The 18,682-nt window shown below is 37.2% G+C and overlaps 1 protein-coding gene across 5 annotated transcripts in view; it reads right to left on the bottom strand.

The window, feature by feature from the left end:
- Positions 1-18,682, bottom strand: part of Pacrg (parkin coregulated) — a 543,806-nt gene that overhangs the window by 238,175 nt on the left and 286,949 nt on the right. For all 5 annotated transcript variants that reach the window (XM_010605899.3, XM_010605898.3, XM_010605897.2 and 2 more), the window contains one exon: positions 9,664-9,835. In XM_010605899.3, the coding sequence (XP_010604201.1) occupies positions 9,664-9,835 (172 nt within the window). The remainder of the gene's footprint in view (positions 1-9,663; positions 9,836-18,682) is intronic.

The following is an 18,682-nucleotide window of genomic DNA, read 5'->3' on the forward strand; positions in this document are numbered from 1 at the left end:
AATCAAACTTGGGTTGCACTTGCAAGGCAAGCGGCAGAACCACTGAGCTAAATCCCCAGCCCCTGGCATACAGGCTATTTAATTTCAAAGTATAGGACCATTTAAGTTACTGCTTTAAAAATTAATTTCCAGCATCAATTACATTTTGGCTATTTAATATTTTGTTTGATTTTCATCCTTTCATATATTTGAGTCTTTTTTTATGGCCTAACATGTGGTTGGTTGAAAAATGGGAGTTGCAGCAATAGGTGCAACATTGCGCTTTGATAAAGAGTAGAAGCCAGTCAGGAAGCCCAGCTGTGGTTGAAATTCTGAGTGTACTATTTGCAAACTATGTGGCATGGAAAAATCTGAAATTTTAAATGCCTTACTTTTGTCATCTGAGGGGGGTGACTGATGGTTCCTATTTTTGAGAGCTATTGAGAGGATTTACTGATATGGTTGTGGAAAGTTATAAGCCCATTGAAAGCTTTTGGGATTGATATCAGTTGGGATGGTTTGGTTGCTATAATAATTGGAAACTTTTACATAATTTCAGTCCTTAACCTAACTGATCATAAAAATATTAACATATAAAGGATTTTAATAATATCAACAAATTTGATAATATTAAAATGTTTAAAAATATAGCTCATATAGAGGATATACTTTCTTTTCATCTTTCATGAAATGATGGTAGTGAGCATTGCTTTAAAAACCTCAGTATATTTAAAAAATAATTATAATTAGAGGCAAGACCACATTCAGTCCTCACACAGCAATAAATATAACAGTCCAAACTAAATCCTGAAATATTCAAAAGTTTTAATGCCATACATTGATCAAAGAATAAATCAAAACTATACATATAAAATGCTTATAATATAGTGATAGTTAAAAGCATACATATCAAAATTAATTTAATAAAGCCAAAGTTGTATAAAGAACCAAAATTATAGCCTTAAATGAGAAAGAACAAAGATAAAATTAATACATATTTAATTCAAAAGGTTACAAAAACAAAACATAAGGAAAAACAGATAAATCTAAAAATAAAATATTATAAGTCATAAGATTAAAGTTGAGAAAAATAAGACCTCAAAAATATACAATGTAAATTATAGAAACCACTGACAAATTAAAAAGAAAACATAACATCTATCTTTCCCATTTTACAGATGAGGTGATCATGTCACATTTTCTTAGTTACTTTCTTCATTGCTGGGAAAAAGTACTCAACAACCACAATTTAAGAAAGGACAAGTTTACTTTGGCTCACAGTTCGTAGAAGTTTCAGTCTCTAGTTGTCTGGCTCCAGGGTGTGACAGAGGAACACAGCAGAGGAGAAACAGTTCACGGAATGGCAAGTAGGCAGGAGAGATGGATCAAAGGAAAAGGAAGGGAGATTTGGCTTTGCAGCCTATGCCGCCAGTGACCCACCTCCTCCCAATCATCTTTACTTCCCAACATCACATTTAGCTATAAACTCCACAGGGAAACAACCCATACTGGGTATCTTACACCTTTAATCCAATCACCTCCCAAAAGCCCTACCTATGAAAGAGTACGTGAGACTTTGAGGGACATCTAGATATAAACCATAACATGCATGGAACAAAGTAACTCATCTGCAGACTTTATATATGGCAACTAAATGTTGCAGTCAGGATTCTAAGCAGGGCATCTGATTCCAGTGTATGCTCTTAACAAGCATATTATCCTTTTGAACTATATAAACGATAAGCAATTCTTAAATGCTAGCCAAAGGAAAATTTATTTTTACTGAATGAGTGAAAAGCAGAAAGCCAAAAAAAAAACCCTATAAATAACCTCTAAAATCAAACAAAAGCCCTATAACACTATAATAAATATTCACAGACATAGGAGAATACACAAAGCTATAAATGAACAAACTATTTAAAAGGAATAGTCAGAGAAAAGGAAAGTTATAATAATGTAAGTAAAATATTAAATAAATTTTGAAAGATAAAGTCCAGGAAATTTCCAAGCAAGTAGAAATAAGAGACAGAAATGGAAAATATGAACAAAAAGATAAAGAAATTGGAGAATCAACCCATGAAGTACAACATATTACTAACAGGAACTGCATACAAAGAAGCAAGAGAAAACAAAGACATTTGTCATAGAAATAATGCAGAAGTGTCCAGTGCTGAAAGATGAAATGTGTCTAGAAAATTCCCAGGAAAATTAATGGAAAAATCCTAAGCATGTCAAAAAATATCAACATGAAAACTTGGAAACTGCCCATTTGCCCATCCGTTGGAAACTGGATAAAGATGTGGTTTTTCTACAAAATGGAATACTACTCAGTCATAAAGAATGAGAAATTAGTCATTCATAGGAAAATGGGTGCATATTGAGGGTATACTCTTAAATGAAATAAGTCACACATGTGTAAATACCAAATAGTTTCTCTGGTGTGAAAAACTATAATTGTACATAAGATCCTAATGGTATAATTGACAATGTGAAATAGGAACAAAAGGGCTAAAGGTGTAGAGGAAGTGGGAAGGGTAGGGGAAAGGAAATAAGGGAAAAGAAAAAATATGAGAAAATGGAAATAAAGTATTTGTAAATAGGGAAGGGAGGAGGGGATGAAGGGAGGGCAGGGGTAAGGGGAAAAAACAAGAACCAAGATCTGTCATGTGAAGATACAAGATCCCAATGCTGAATGTAACTGTACTGTATACCTAAAATGTACCAATAAACTCAATGAGAAAAAAACATATCTACATGAAATTCACATTACTAGAGATAAAGAGTAGATCGAAAAACACTTTCAAAAAACATTCAAGGATTTGGCAAAACAGGTTCTCAGAAAATGACTGGAAGTTAAAATAGCATCAAGATTCTCAAAACAACATAAGAACTTAGGTGGCAGCAGAGTTGTGATCTCAAAATTCTAAATGAAGATGATTTTCAACACAGCCAAACTAATACACAAGTTAGATGGACAATTTCTCAGACATGCAAGGACTAAAATATACACATTTTATATATGTTCAAGAAATCACTGGTATATATGCACTAATAAAATATGAGGACAAAATGAAATATGGTTAAGAAAAAGGGCAACATCAAAGAGGAGTAACGTGAGTGTAGAACATGGAGACCGTGGTCCAGCCAGGAGCAGAAGGATAAATGGGGAAGAACACCATTTCTAGAAGAACAAACGTGGGTGATTACGATGTTCTGGCCATTTCAAAGACAATGTTCTTTCAGTAGGTTGAGATACTTGTAAAAAATATTAAGTGCATAAAAATCAAGCAAGCAAAACGATAGTCAACAAGCAACGCTAAGAAAAACAAGCGTAAAAAATGTAGCCATTGTACATGCACAACTTGTAGTAAGCAGTTTTGGGGATGACAGAATGTTTGATTTAATGAAAATTATGAAATAACTATATTGAAAGGCAGGAGGGAAAAGAAGGTCTATCTGTAAGCAAAGTTAACTTCTTATAAAAATAAGGTTACTACTAAGACAGGGCTCCTGAAGAAGATCCTCAAGCAAGACTTTTTTCTTGTGATTTGTGAATTATTTCTCCTATTTCTTTGTAAATACAACAGATTATCTGATTTTCCTTTTGTCCTCTCCTTGTACTTTTACTTTTTACATCTCACTTTGGCCTTTTCTTTTAACTCTTGCCTTGTTGACAGAGTTTATTTCTCTTGTACATCACATTATATGATACACCATCTATTTAATCATGGTTACTCTTATGGCCTGCGTTCTAGTTCTCCAATCATTCACATCATAAACAAAGCAGCACCTCTCCTTTTCCTAAATGTGAAATAGAAAAGTGTCATTCATATTTCCTTCAACTCACCCTGAACTTTTCCAACCTATCCAGGCTCTTGTGGCAGAGTATGGGGCGTCCAAGCCTTAGTTTTACCCTGGCTGGAGCTCTCTTAGTTCAACAGCCTCAACATCAAGTGGGGGCTGATAGGAAATGTGGCAACTCAGGCCCATTGAAATCTATTGAGAGGAGCTTGTATCTTTCTCAGCTCTTAAGATGCTCCATGTGCACCCTGGAGTCTGGGACTTACAGCTTGATAGGGCCAGCTGTCCACTTTCCATTGATAAAGATCCTAGATCTTAGAACCAAAGGTCAGGTGCTAGAGATCAGAAGAGCATCTCATTATCATTAAATCAATAAATCTGCTCTTCCTCCAAAAGCAAAAATATATAAGTATAAGAAGCTTATTATTTCTCAAGTGTGTTGGATTACTTTGCAGTACACAGAAGGTCATGACAAGTATGGCTTTAGTGTGAATATTTTTATCAATATAAATTGATCCTCTTTATATATTTGAAATTTCTTTACATTTTGTTCTACTTTTCTGAAATTAAAATGACTATTATCTTTAACAATTTTGTTTCCAACATATCTTTTATTTTGTAAATATTTAAGTGATGCTTTGTTTATATTTGGTTTACATTTTGTTTTTTTTTTATGAACCAATTTGAAAGCCAGTTGTTGTAGCTGATATAAATGATTTCACATTCTGCATCTTTTGTGCTTTTAGTACTTAGCACTTCCTTGCTACCTACTTTTTTCCTTTTAATATGCAGACTCTGTTTAACTACTTTCCTCTTGTCCACTGACTTTTAAACCTTAGTACAATTTCTGTGCATTTTTAGAGGTATTATTACAAAATTATTATTTGACATTTCATGGAGTTTTGAAATTCTTCTGCATAACAGTTTAGACTTAACTCTAGCTTAACTTACTCCTAATGCTTAATGTTTTCCAATCTATGCTTCCTTTACTTTAGTGTTCTGAACTTTGCTTCACTTTCTCGGTGTTGGATAGCATCGTCAGTAACCTTCTGCATGAAGGGCAGCCGGCTGTTGCAGCTGACTGTTACAGCCCTGAGTCCACAGGCCTTTTGCTCATATGAATGAGATGAAATAGTGTCCAAGATGGTTCTCCCACAGTCCTCTAACCTGTGCTCCACTGTCTGGAGTTTTTGGAGGCGAAAAGTCTTAGCCTCGACTTTTTTTTTTTTTTGCTTTTGAGACAGAGTTTTGTTATATTGTCCAGGCTGGCCTCCAACTTGTGGCAATCCTCCTGCCTCAGCTTCTCAACTGCTGGGATTACAGGAGTGCCCCACAATGAGTGGCAGTTTCAATTATTTTCATTTATTAGTGTGTAGTGGCTTTTCCCCTGTCCAAGTGTTTGAAGGATTCTTTATGTTATTTACATCTGAGAGCAACATGTGTCTCAATGAGGGTCTCTTCTTTAGAATACTGTAAGCCTCTTCTTCCTGAATAAGAGCTCCCTTCTCTCTCCTAGGAAATGTATTTCCCCACTTCTGCTATTGATTTCCTTTCTTGTATGACACTTCCCTTGGGAACATATATCTTTAGCCTCTGTGTCCTAGACCCTCCATTCCATTCTATTTTCTCGCATATCTTTTATTTTTATCTAAATTTTTTTTGAGATAGGATCTCTGTATGTTGTTCAGGTTGGCCTTGAACTCACTAGGTAGCCCATGTTGGCCTTGAGCTAGCAATGATCCTCTTGCCTCAGCCTCCTAAGGGCTGTGATAGCATTGACCATAACACCCAGCTTGTCTTCTTTTTTAATATTCATTTATAAGTTGATACTGTGAAGATGAATTATCCCCACTTTTTTTGGAGACTTAATTTTAATTAAGTCTTTTAATTTCTCTTATCCTATTTGAAATTGGACTTTTTTTTCCATTTGAGTCCACAGGCTCCTTTTAAGGCTTTTGGCTTGTGTTTCTTCTTAAATCCTAAGGATATCAAATGAGATTCTACAAGTTTATTCTGGTTCCTCCACCAAATGTAATTCAGGTTCTCATTTCCTCTGAGTATGCAAAATATTTCTTTCCCTATGTGTAGTAATCTCCTCCAGCCGGTGCTGTTACTCTTACTTACTCTAAAAAGCAAAAGGTTGCCAGACACAGTTTGCAGGTTGGGCTTTCCTTCACTGTTCTCTGGATCTCTACTTGAATCCCGTTCTGATTTTAATAATCAGAGTCTAGACACTTCTTCTTAGGGCAGTAGAGATGGGTTTGTCTTTTCCTAACTGGATGGAGCAAGTATAAATTCACAATGCCCGGTTAGACAGAGGCTCTGCTCTTTTTCATCCTTCCCTGCAATATTTTGCTGTTGCTCTCATCACTCAGTGCTCCATACCAACTTTGTAGCACATTATGCCAACACATTCTGGAGTTTCAGACCCAGAATAATTAAGAACATGGAAATCAGGTAAAGGGAGTAATGGTAGTTATGCCAGAAAGTAACACAAAAGAAGCGTAAGTATCAGATAAGCATCAGTTAATCACTGCTTTGGTTATTACTAAATATTTTTGTAGAGGAGGTCTTGTTATGTTGCCCAGGCTGGTCTTGAACTTGGGGACTCATGTAATACTCCTGCATCTGTTTTTGTAGTAGTTGTGTCTACAAGCGTGTGTCACAATGCAAGGCAAAATTTGGGGTCTTGAGTGAATGAGCAGTAGAAAGAAAATTGCATTTTTATCTCTTTTCCATTTTGAAATCTTTTTTATTTTTATCTATTTATTTTTTAAATTGAGTTTATTGGTACATTTTTGGTATAGAGTATAGTTACATTCATTATTGGGATTGTTACCTTTACATGACAGGTCTTGGTTCTCATTTTTTCCCCTTGTCCTTGCCCTCCCTCTTCCCCTCTTCCCTTCCCGTTTACAAACACTTCATTTCCATTTTTTCATTTTCTCATATTTTTCTTTTCCCTTATTACTTTTCCCCTACCCTTCCCACTTTCTCTACACCTTCAGCCCGTTTCTTCCTATTTCACATTGTCAATTATCTCTTTAGGATCTTTTGTACTATTATAGTTTTGAAATCTTCTAATCACTGAATGTGTTCTTTTTTCATTTCAGGGTTATTAGATTTGTTGAAATCAATCCCTGATTCTGAGAGTAGATGGACAGCTAGTCCCAGCTCTTGGCCTTACAGTTGATTTATCTATTTTGCTTTTTCTTCATAGATATTAATTAGAATTGTTAGCTGGTGATGGTTAGGTTAATTTTTGTCCCTGGATAACATATATTACAGTAATAGTATGGTTTAAGAAAATCACACACAGCTTTTCCATGTTATGCCAATTCTATACATCAGCCTGCTTTTAGATCCTTTAGCCTCATTCCAGAATTCCACTTGAAAGATTTAGCTCATGCACATACTGTTTTTCACACTGTGCTGGAACTATGCATGATCTTTCAAAGTTAACCAGAATTCTTCCTGAGAAAAGTTTGGTTACTAGTGACATAGATTTAGAAAGGAGAGGCAGAGTTATACTTAGGATCGGTATACAATGACGAAGGCCTAGGTAACCAAATAATGCTATCCACCAAGATAAACTGTCATGACTACTTGAAACTTAAATTATCAAATTCACAGCTAGTTAATTTTCTCTGACAAATCATATTTACTGAGTTGTCAGTAATGTTTCATTCATCAGCAAGTGACCTCCAGTATGTGTGTACCATCAGTTTTGTCCTTCTGAAACATCACTTCATCTTAATTCATCTGTGTATCTTCAAATAGAGATCAAACAAAATTGAAAATAACTTCACCTTGGCTTCCAATTTTCCAATTTTGCTACCTTTTAATTGTGAAAGACATAATCAAAATGTTACTTAGCTTTCCTTTTTCTGTCCTTAGTGCTTCATTAGAAGACATGGACTTTGCAGGAGACTCCTGCGAAGATGGCAATACTTATATGAAGAGTTTATTTTAAAGAAAAGGCAGACCTCTGGATATTGTTGCTGTTCTGACAGGTACAGGAGAAAAAGTACAGACAGTTCTGCTGGAGACTGTTCTGGGCCTTTTTTGTTTATCAATGAGCCTTGCAAATCATCTTTTAGAAATGTAGCATTTCCAGGAGAATTTAATGTCTTTAAAAAGCGTGACCCACTCAAAAAAATAAATCACATTTGGGAAAAGTGTTAATATGGTTCAGGGGGAGTGTCCTTCCTGGAGCTTTTTAAAGATCACTCTTTACACAGCTGGTATGTGAGGGAAGGGAGGCAGCTGGTTGATAAGGTCTCCTTCAGAGGGTGGCTTCTCTTGCCATATTAACTACACATAAGGTAGCACTGTCCTTCTGCTTGTTTCCACTGGGTCCTGGTGGAAATGTAGCCAGATAAGCTATGACCTCTGTGCAGAGCTCATAGATATGAAAGCAAGTTTAAGAGTGAATTTGGGGTGAGAAGTGAGAACAGCACTGTTGAAAGCCCAGAATCCTAATGATGCTAATTCCAACCAGTGATAGCAACCACCAATAAGATTATATGATTCAGACTCTGAAAAAGCGTCCCATGGCAAAGTATTTTGTCCTCATTTTAGTCAAACCATGTAGCAAAAGCACATCTGAGGCAATGAGGGTCATCTCCTCAACTCCAACTAGACTGCTGAGGTGCTCTGCCAGCCTTCCGGGAAGCAGCTTGTTACAGAGCAGGAAGACAGGTGGACTTTGGAGAGGGAAGAAGGCCCTCTTCAACCCTGAGAAGCCAGGGCAATTGGGCCAAGAGTGAAAATGCCTGGATGGTTCCAGCTGAGGAGGAGTGGTACTTTATCTCCCTCTAGTGCTTAGAAGCACTTACCCCTGTTCTTTTTTGTGGACCCTCCAGTGTTTTATTTTTTAAATTGAGAAAGGGTCTCACCTAAGTCACTCAATTGCCCAACTGGGCTAGAACCACCCCCACAATCAACCTCCCAGAGTGCTGGGATTATGGATGTGTACCACCACAACTGGCTGACCCCTGCTTTAACTAGCAGCTAACGCAAGTGGCAGAGTGGTAGTCACCAGGCAGGACAGCAGGAAGTCTGGACAGGCTGCACCCAGGTGTGTTGCTGGCAAGGAGCCAGGCCAGGCCATTTGGGGTGAGGACAGCCTGTCTTCTGAGTCTTTACCAGGGGACACCAGGGGTCAATGTTGAGAGCAGCAGGTAAGAAGACTAGGTGGAGAGCAACTAAGGGATTTATCCTGAATCCTAGGAGGTTCATGGGAAAGTCTGCATGATTCTGTTGAGGGGGACTATTTCCAGACCAGCCTGAGGCTCTCAGGCCTGAGTAAACTGCCACAGAAAGGAAGCACAATCTCAGGTTACAGACAGATAAAGCCAGGGGCTATGTTTCTCCACAGTCACCTCAGTAGCCTACTGTAGATTATAAATTTCAGATTCTTAAAAAAAATATAATCTTTTCATCATTCCAGACTTTTTCCTTAAAATTATGAATCCTACTACCAACAGGCACTCAGTATATTTGTGTTTCTATTATAATTTAAAAATTAGGAATGCCATCTGGAAAGAATTTAGGAGTTAGCAGCAGTATGCATACACAAGGACATATCCTTTACCTCTGAATGTACAAGTTAGTGTTAATATGGTTTCATTACCATGAAGCAATTTAAATTAGTGCAAACCTTATGTAATTCCATTTATTTATGTAGCTAAGCCACAGTATAGTATGAGTGATGTGATGTATTTTCAGAGATTAGGGTTGTCTAGCTTCATAAGTCAATTTATAAAATTCCTGCAAAACCTGGGGATTGCCTCAGTCTGTTGTGTTTTATTGCTTAATTAGCAGGTTGTCAAAAAGCGGCACCATATAAACTGAGTGATGCTGTTTCCCCTGTTCACTTACTTTTTATTGGGATAATGAGCTGTGGAATGACAGGTAGGATCTTGTTCCCCCCATGTTCCAGCATGTCGTGGATTCCTTGCCGAGCAAAAAACTCATAGGGAAATGTCATTTCACAAAGCCCATCAAAAAACAGAGGCAGATAATGATGGTAATCCAGCTTCTCAATTTCTACCTGGAAGTAGAGAGGAGAAACGCCAGGTGAAAACAACAATGGCAAAGCACAGCCCGACTAGCTATCCCAGACAACAATGGCAAAGCTTTGTTCCCAACTCAGAGGAATGAGTCTTTGAGTGAGATTTGTGAGTGAGAATTTAAGTGAGGAAGGTTTACCCACCCAGAGCATATTACCAGCATCATGCTTTTAATCTGGTAGCAAAGAGGCTACCATTAAATGTTAACAGTCAAATCTCTTATTCATATGTAATCTGCATCAGCAGCATATTCAAAATTTGTTTCTTTTTTGGTTAAGCTTTTACCATTTGGTACAACAATTACATTGATAATGATTTTTAAAAAATCCACAATGTGTATGCTGGAAAGATACATAAAAGAATAAAATGAAAAGGAAAAAACCCCAATTGAAATAAGTTTTCACCAAAAGTTCTAATGAGAAGATAATAGGGAAAACATTACTGTATTCTTGTGAAGTACATTGATGTGAAGGATGCTAAAGTATATTAAAGTGGTTTCTCAGGTTCTTTCAAACCTATCTAAGGAGGCAGTGGGGCTCATATATTATTCCCTGGGGCTTGGATGACAAGTGGAATGTTGGTGCCATCAAGAAAGAAGGAGAAAAAAAATGAGTGGGCTTAACCCGAGTGGACCTTGAGACGTCAGGATCCCTGGCTTCTTGTCCAGACCTTTCATAGTATCAAGCACCATCAGGCAATGATGGTATAGTAACTTCCAGAGTTGAGGAAACAGATATCCACATGCAGGCGATTTGTTCTTGCCCAGGCCCTATACTATCTAGAGTACCCTAGACCAACCTAACACCAGCAAGTTGACAGGTGATGGTGTTACTATAGATGGAAAGAGGCCCAACAACTCAGGTTTCGACTATAGTACATCTACACGGCAAGAGATGTGGCATTCCCAGGAAAAGGAACTGATTACCCTGGTTTCTGAGTCCTCATGAATGTACCCAGCTTCCAATGAAGACATTCTATCTAATTAAGTAAGTGAGGAGCTCATCAAGACCTTTGAGAAACTCCCTGTCAATTTGGCAAATAGCTTTTATATCTTCGTGCTCCTGCTCAGCCTTCTGGAGTCTCTAGACACATACTTGCTTGCTCTGGTAATTGCCTGGCACAGTCCTGAGTGCTTTTTTTGTGAGTGTGGATGGATTAAATGTCCTACAAGTCCCCACACTGGAGGCCTGCTGACAGCCTGCTCATGAAGTCCCTTCTACAATACCCTTCCAGGTACAAGAAAGACAAGAGAGCGCCCAGACTGCTAAGGGAGCAAGCAGTCAAGAGCTGACATCAGACCCTCTTGTGGAACTGGACCTCAGAAAATAGGTCCCCATTTAGGGATATATTGACCTCAGTTTTACCTTATGTTCCTTGTAGATTTGTAGAATTTATTTTATTCAGTAAAGGCTTGTAGAATATCTACTTAATATTTAATTTTCTCAAGGATTTTTGTGCATTTGAAAATGTTTTAGAACATTATTTTTTATGCTTTGAAAAATTTATCACTATATCATTCAGCTACTAATGGTACAATGTTATCTGTAATTTTACCTTGTAACCTAACTTCGTAATAAAAGTGTCATCTATACTATAATTTTTACTTAACATTTTAATATATTTTGCTCATTCTCATAATAAAATAATAAAAGTAATAAAGTAATAAAAAAAGTAATAAAAGTGTCATCTATACTATAATTTTTACTTAACATTTTAATATATTTTGCTCATTCTCCTTCTTTTAGCCTGTTGTCGCATTTTTACATGTATCTCATAATTAGCAAAGCATTAAATTTTGTACTTTAATATTATCTAAGACTCTGTACTTTAATACATTAATTTAAGTAATTTACATTTATGGCTATGCCCGGTTAACTTCTGTCACCTTATTTTATGGTTGCCAGTTGTTTTTCATTTACTTTTTCTTTTCTGTGTTGCAGTTTTGTTATGTAGATTATATATAAGATTTTTGCAATGACTTTAAAGACAGCCTGTTTAAATATTTTATTGTGCCTATCTTATAGTTTCTCAAGCATTTTTCATACATATCTATCTTACTGAGAGAAGCCAATTAAACATCTCCTACTAAGATTATTGATATGCCAATTTTTCTTGGAACTCATCTATTTTCTTAATCTTATGGTTTAGAGTAACAATACTAACAACAAAAACAACAATAATAATGCCAATATGTGTAAGGCCAGACACTGTAATTACTACACCAGTGTATTTAATCCTCACAACACCTCTAAGACATCTTATTAGCATCCTAATTTACAATAAATGGAAAGTCAGTCAGAGAATGGTTCAATAACTTGCCTAAGGCATGCAGCTAGTGAGTTCTGGGAGCTAGGATTCAAACCCAAGCTCCCAAACCCAAGGGTGGCTGCCTGACGCAGTATTGCCTCTCAGCCCTTGTTTTTGTGCATATCGAGGATCAGCATTACTATAACCTCCTGGTGAATCATACATTTATACTTATGTTCCTACACTGTTTGTCATTGCTGATGCAGCTTGTCTTAGGTTAGTTAAATACTAATGTTAGTATTTGCCTCTCATGTTTTTCTATCCTTTTGCTTTCTTCCTTGTTCTAACATTATATTTTGAATGTCTTTCCTACGTAGTTTATGGATGGACTTGTTTCCCCCTTTCATTTTATAATGAACATTTAAACACAAATATGTAGTACCCACATGATTCCTAGTCTCAAAAGTGTTGAAAAAGAAAGAAAAGCTGACAGAAAAGAAGAGAAAAAAGAGCATTGAAAGACATATGTTAATGAAAGACTAAGTGAGAGATTGAGAAAGAAAAATTTATCTCTGTCTTTAATCGTCTTAGCTCACTAACCACAGAAATTCCTTCCTACTAGAACTTCTCATTAGTTCTTTTCCTGATTTGCTTTTCATTACTTATCATATCAGCTATCATTATATGTCTGTTGCTTTTAATAAATAACTGGATAACAACTCGCCAATGTGTTTTGAGGTCACAAACTTCTTTTATTCATTTTATTTTATTCTATTAGTACATGTTTTTCATTCATACAATTTACAGTCACCTTGGGGCGTGTTTATATGCACCTAATATAGCTTGTTTTTTAAAACCCCTTCTTTTTCCCTCCCCACTTCTCTTCTGATTCCCCAATCACCTTTTTCCTACCCGTTGATACTGTTTGTATTAGCACATGTTATGGCTTATGCTATTTATATTGACTGGGGTTATTAGGTTCCTCTCCGTGGCATATCTTTATTCCCTTCACCTCCCCTTCCTATTTCCCCTGTCCTCTCCTTGATCCCTTAGACTATTTCCCTGTTGGATGAGATCTATCCCTTTGTGCCTTTCTATCAATTTTTTAAATCATTTTCTTTGTTTGTACTTTGCCTCACTCAAAAAAGAGATACTGTGCAGTATTCAAACTTTTGTGTCTGATTTATTTCACTCAAGATTATGTTTTCCACATGCATCCATTTTCCTACAAATACCTCAAGTGTCATTCTTATTAGCTGAGTAGTATTCCATCACATACAGATACCACATTATGTTTACCCGATCATCTGTTAATGGATATTTAGGCTGCTTCCAGGATTTCTATTGAGATTGTGCTGCTGTAAACACTAGTGTGCAAGTATCACTGTAGTATGATGACTTACACTCTTTGAAGATGATACGTAGCAGGGAAACAGCTGGGTCATATGGAATTTCTAATTTTAATTCTTTGAAAATCTCAATGTTGACTTCTATAATGATTGTACTAGTTTGTATTCCCACCAATAATGCAGGAGAATTCCTTTTCACCTTAGCTATGCTAGCATTTGTTATTGTTTGATTGGTCACAAACTTCTTTAAGCATCACAGATACTGTCCTATTTGCTATAGGCTGATTTTGTATACAAATTGATTTCTGCTTGAGTATCTCCCAGAATTTTTTCTTATGCTTGTACTATGATTTTCAATTGATAAATTGGCCTAGGCCTTGGTCAGCCTTCTTAGATTTCATTTACCATAGGGTGTGTGTGTGTGTGTGTGTTTGTGTGTGTGTGTGTGCGTGTGTGTATTAATAACATAACTGACTTCATAGTATTTTTCATTTTTCTTCCTGAAGAGTTCCTTCCAGTTACTGGTGCATTTTCACAATAAGTTTTTCAGAAGCGTTCTCTCTAATCATGGCTATACTTCCTCACTCTTATGGCTTCTTCAGCATACTTCTCCACCATGTCACTGAGGTTGCTTTGATGCCAGTGACCAATGACTGTCTTTCTGTCTAAGCCTCTTGTTCCTTTTCTATTCTCACCAACTTGGCTCAGATGATCCCATGAAGGTACCTTCCCTGGGCCTCCAGGTGACACATCCCTAATTCTGGGTGTCACGTTATTCCCTTCCCTTCACACCCCATGTTCAGTCCATAAGCAGTTTGTTCTATCTCCAAGTAACCCTTTATATCATACACATTTCCACCATTCTGCTCACCATCAGCTTAGTCTCACTTGTCTTACCTGGATTACCTACTACAGCTTCCTAACTGACCATTATTGTTTCTCCTTTTGCCTCCTATTTCCCTTCTCTATACACCTGGATCCCTGACTTGTTATTGTTCCTGACCAGAGTACCACCAGTCCTTGCCAGTCTGTGCTATGGATGGCTTCATTTGAAACTGTCCCCCAAGCACCTGGAGCTCAGGAGACACTGTTGTCTTTTGTCCTCAGGCCTCACTCATCTCCCCATGGAAACTTTCTTTGAATGCAATTGTTTGTTGACTTTGCTCAGATGGCCATAACAAAATACCATAGGCTGGGTAGCTTAAAGTACAGACACTTATTTTTTCAATTCTGTTAGCTGAAATCCAAGATCAGGGTGAAGATCACCAAATTCTGTTGAGGCCTATCTTCCTGGCTGTGGAAAGCTGCCTTCTCATTGTGGCCTCATATGAATTTAAATCTATGCCTGTAGAGAGCAAACTCTAGTCTCTTTTCATCTCCTCCCCTCTCCTCTCCTCTCTTATCCTGCTCTTTCTCCTCTTCTTCCACCTCCTCCTCCTTCTCTCCCTCTGTCTCTTTCTCTCTCTCTCTCCCTCTCCCTCTCTATATCCCTCTCCCTCTGTAGTGGGGATTAATCCCAGGGCCTTTGAACTGACCTACATCCCAAGGCTTTTAAATTTTTTATTTTGAGAGGAGGGTCTAAGTCACTCAGTTGCCCTGACTAGATTGGCACTGGAACCAACCCTCTTGTCTCACCCTTACAGAACACTGGAATTACAAGCCTGTGCCACCATATCTAGTTTCCTCTTCCTACAAGGACACCAGTTCTTATGAACTCATTGCACCTTTATTACCTTCAAGTAGGACTCATCTCCAAACAGGTGCTTAAGGCATTGGAGTTTGTGCCAGCTAAACTTTACAGTCAACTTGGCTGGGTTAAAAGACTACTGGAGAGGTGACCAGATCATAAGGGATCTAGTGTCAGTGGATTAATCCAGTGATGCTCGTAGCTGAGTGTGCTGTGGACAAGTGGGGACCACTTGGGGGTGAGTTACTGGGGATGTGCCTGTAGGGTACATCCTGTAGGGTATGTATGGGCTCTTTTACTTCTGCTTTCCAGTGGCCATGAAGTGAGCACCTTTGCTCCACCAACCCTTTCTACCATGATGTTGCTGCCTTGGTCTCAGCTGACCATGGATTGAAACTTCTGAAACTGTGAGCCATAGTTGCAGTATTAGGTAGTTTTTCCTGGCAATGGGAAAGCTGGTCAACACAGCATTTCAACCTAATGGATTTGGTGGACATAGATGTCAGCAAACCATTCTCTCCTCCACACCTTTCTGTCCTTTACTTCAGTACAGTGAGACCCTTCTGCCACTGCCTCTCAGCCTGTTTGATTTTCTTTGTAGCCCTTGTCATTTAATCATTAAGTTTCTTAAGTTCTGTTGTTCAGGGACTTAGTCACTACCTAGAAAGTTGTTCAGCACACGATAGGTGAGAACTCAACCAACATGTATTCAATTTTAATTCTGACCTTCAGAGTGTGTCTTCTGAGTTAATGTTGTTGATAGGCCTGCTCAGTTAAGGAGCAATGGCCAGGTGAGGCAAGCCTGTATGGACAGCTGGGGATGGGGACATGGCAAGGGCACACAGAAGGTCTGGGGATTTACACTGATCCTATAGCAAGAAGACATGGAGATTTCTGTTAATTTACATATTCTATAATTTATGTGCTCCTTAAGTAAAAAGCTTCCTGTTATTATTCACATTTAAGGAATTTTATGAGTTTTTGATAGGCAATCAACATAGGTTTCTTGATACTTGCATTTGCCAGTATTCTACTAAAATATTTTATTTACTTTTTAAAATTTAGAAGAAAAGTTTGTTTTTCATAGCATCAACAAAAACAAACATATTAAAATATGTTCACATTGTTAATAATAAGAGGACATCATTTTTAAAAATTTAAATTTTGAGGATAGTTTATGTTTAATCCAAAGTTTAAAGAAGGGATTGATTAGATGTTCCTTTACTTACCTTTATGTGTAGATTTGTTATATTGTCACAACTGTCTTATTGAGTGCTAAATTACTAGCCCCTGATTAATTTATATTTATAAAAAATTATTCCTAAGGCCTTTTTAGCAATAAACTTTTTTCATTTATGTAAATTACTGTATTAAAGTAACTAGTTTAATGATAAAGATTATAATTTATGTTTCTTAAGTGTTATAAAAGTATTAGTTTTCAAGCTTAGCAATCTTTTTAAAATTTGGGGATCTTTTTTAAAAGTTTATTGAAATTCAGAACTGGAAGAAACCTGTTTGAAGTGGTTTATAGAACAAGGGCTATTTTAGACACACCAGTTAAAATTACATGATACTTTGATTAGTGACTACTTTGATATTAACTCCAGAAACATGAAGTGTTTTTATGCACAGATACTTTTTAAAATTTATGTTTTATAACTTTTTAAAGATCACAGTACCTACAAGTGAATCTCTAAATCTTTCACTGACCTTTGGTCAAAAGCAATAAAATTCTAACTTGACCTGGCCTATCAAACATAACATTTTATCCCCATAACAAAATGGTAGTAATGCTGTTCTAAAAGGTCAAAAGCACAATGAGGTTAATAACTTGCATTTAAAAAATTCAAATCTGAGATGTAATCTTATATTTTCTGTAAGATTTCCTTGCATTAATTAACAAATGAAATATTGAAAATATCTGTCATTACTACTCATAATAATTCTTGAGAATCCTGCTTAGAATTATAAACTAATTGAAAAAGTATAGTTATCTAGTAGTATATTATGAACTCATTTGGACTTGCTGTGACATTTTTAAGATAAAGTTTTAATAGTGTTTTTCAGCTGTTGAGGAATTGTAAGAGACCTGACAAATTCTATAGGCATTAAGCCCTACTTGCAGATGGCTTATAACAAATAGTTCACATACAGAAATATTACTATTTTAAATAATGCAGTTGTGATAAGTAACTGAGCATAATTTGTCATTTTGTTTTTCTAACAAAAATCATGTAATTATATATGAGATTTTTGATGCTGAAAATAAGACTTTAACGTGAAAAATGTATTTTAGTCTAAAAAAGAAGAAAATGAGATAAGACACCAACCAAGAATGATGTGAATTCAAACACTGCTACAAAGTTTGAAAAACAACACCAAATGAGGTAAGTATGTAGCTAAGCTCAGGAAATCCTCAGATGCTAGAGACATACTTCTCCACCATGTCACTGAGGTTGCTTTGATGCCAGTGACCAATGACTGTCTTTCTGTCTAAGCCTCTTGTTCCTTTTCTATTCTCACCAACTTGGCTCAGATGATCCCATGAAGGTACCTTCCCTGGGCCTCCAGGTGACACATCCCTAATTCTGGGTGTCACGTTATTCCCTTCCCTTCACACCCCATGTTCAGTCCATAAGCAGTTTGTTCTATCTCCAAGTAACCCTTTATATCATACACATTTCCACCATTCTGCTCACCATCAGCTTAGTCTCACTTGTCTTACCTGGATTACCTACTACAGCTTCCTAACTGACCATTATTGTTTCTCCTTTTGCCTCCTATTTCCCTTCTCTATACACCTGGATCCCTGACTTGTTATTGTTCCTGACCAGAGTACCACCAGTCCTTGCCAGTCTGTGCTATGGATGGCTTCATTTGAAACTGTCCCCCAAGCACCTGGAGCTCAGGAGACACTGTTGTCTTTTGTCCTCAGGCCTCACTCATCTCCCCATGGAAACTTTCTTTGAATGCAATTGTTTGTTGACTTTGCTCAGATGGCCATAACAAAATACCATAGGCTGGGTAGCTTAAAGTACAGACACTTATTTTTTCAATTCTGTTAGCTGAAATCCAAGATCAGGGTGAAGATCACCAAATTCTGTTGAGGCCTATCTTCCTGGCTGTGGAAAGCTGCCTTCTCATTGTGGCCTCATATGAATTTAAATCTATGCCTGTAGAGAGCAAACTCTAGTCTCTTTTCATCTCCTCCCCTCTCCTCTCCTCTCTTATCCTGCTCTTTCTCCTCTTCTTCCACCTCCTCCTCCTTCTCTCCCTCTGTCTCTTTCTCTCTCTCTCTCCCTCTCCCTCTCTATATCCCTCTCCCTCTGTAGTGGGGATTAATCCCAGGGCCTTTGAACTGACCTACATCCCAAGGCTTTTAAATTTTTTATTTTGAGAGGAGGGTCTAAGTCACTCAGTTGCCCTGACTAGATTGGCACTGGAACCAACCCTCTTGTCTCACCCTTACAGAACACTGGAATTACAAGCCTGTGCCACCATATCTAGTTTCCTCTTCCTACAAGGACACCAGTTCTTATGAACTC

This window comes from Fukomys damarensis, unplaced genomic scaffold (genome assembly GCF_012274545.1).
Source record: "Fukomys damarensis isolate Sample0158 unplaced genomic scaffold, DMR_v1.0_HiC HiC_scaffold_14, whole genome shotgun sequence".
Lineage (NCBI taxonomy): Eukaryota > Metazoa > Chordata > Mammalia > Rodentia > Bathyergidae > Fukomys > Fukomys damarensis.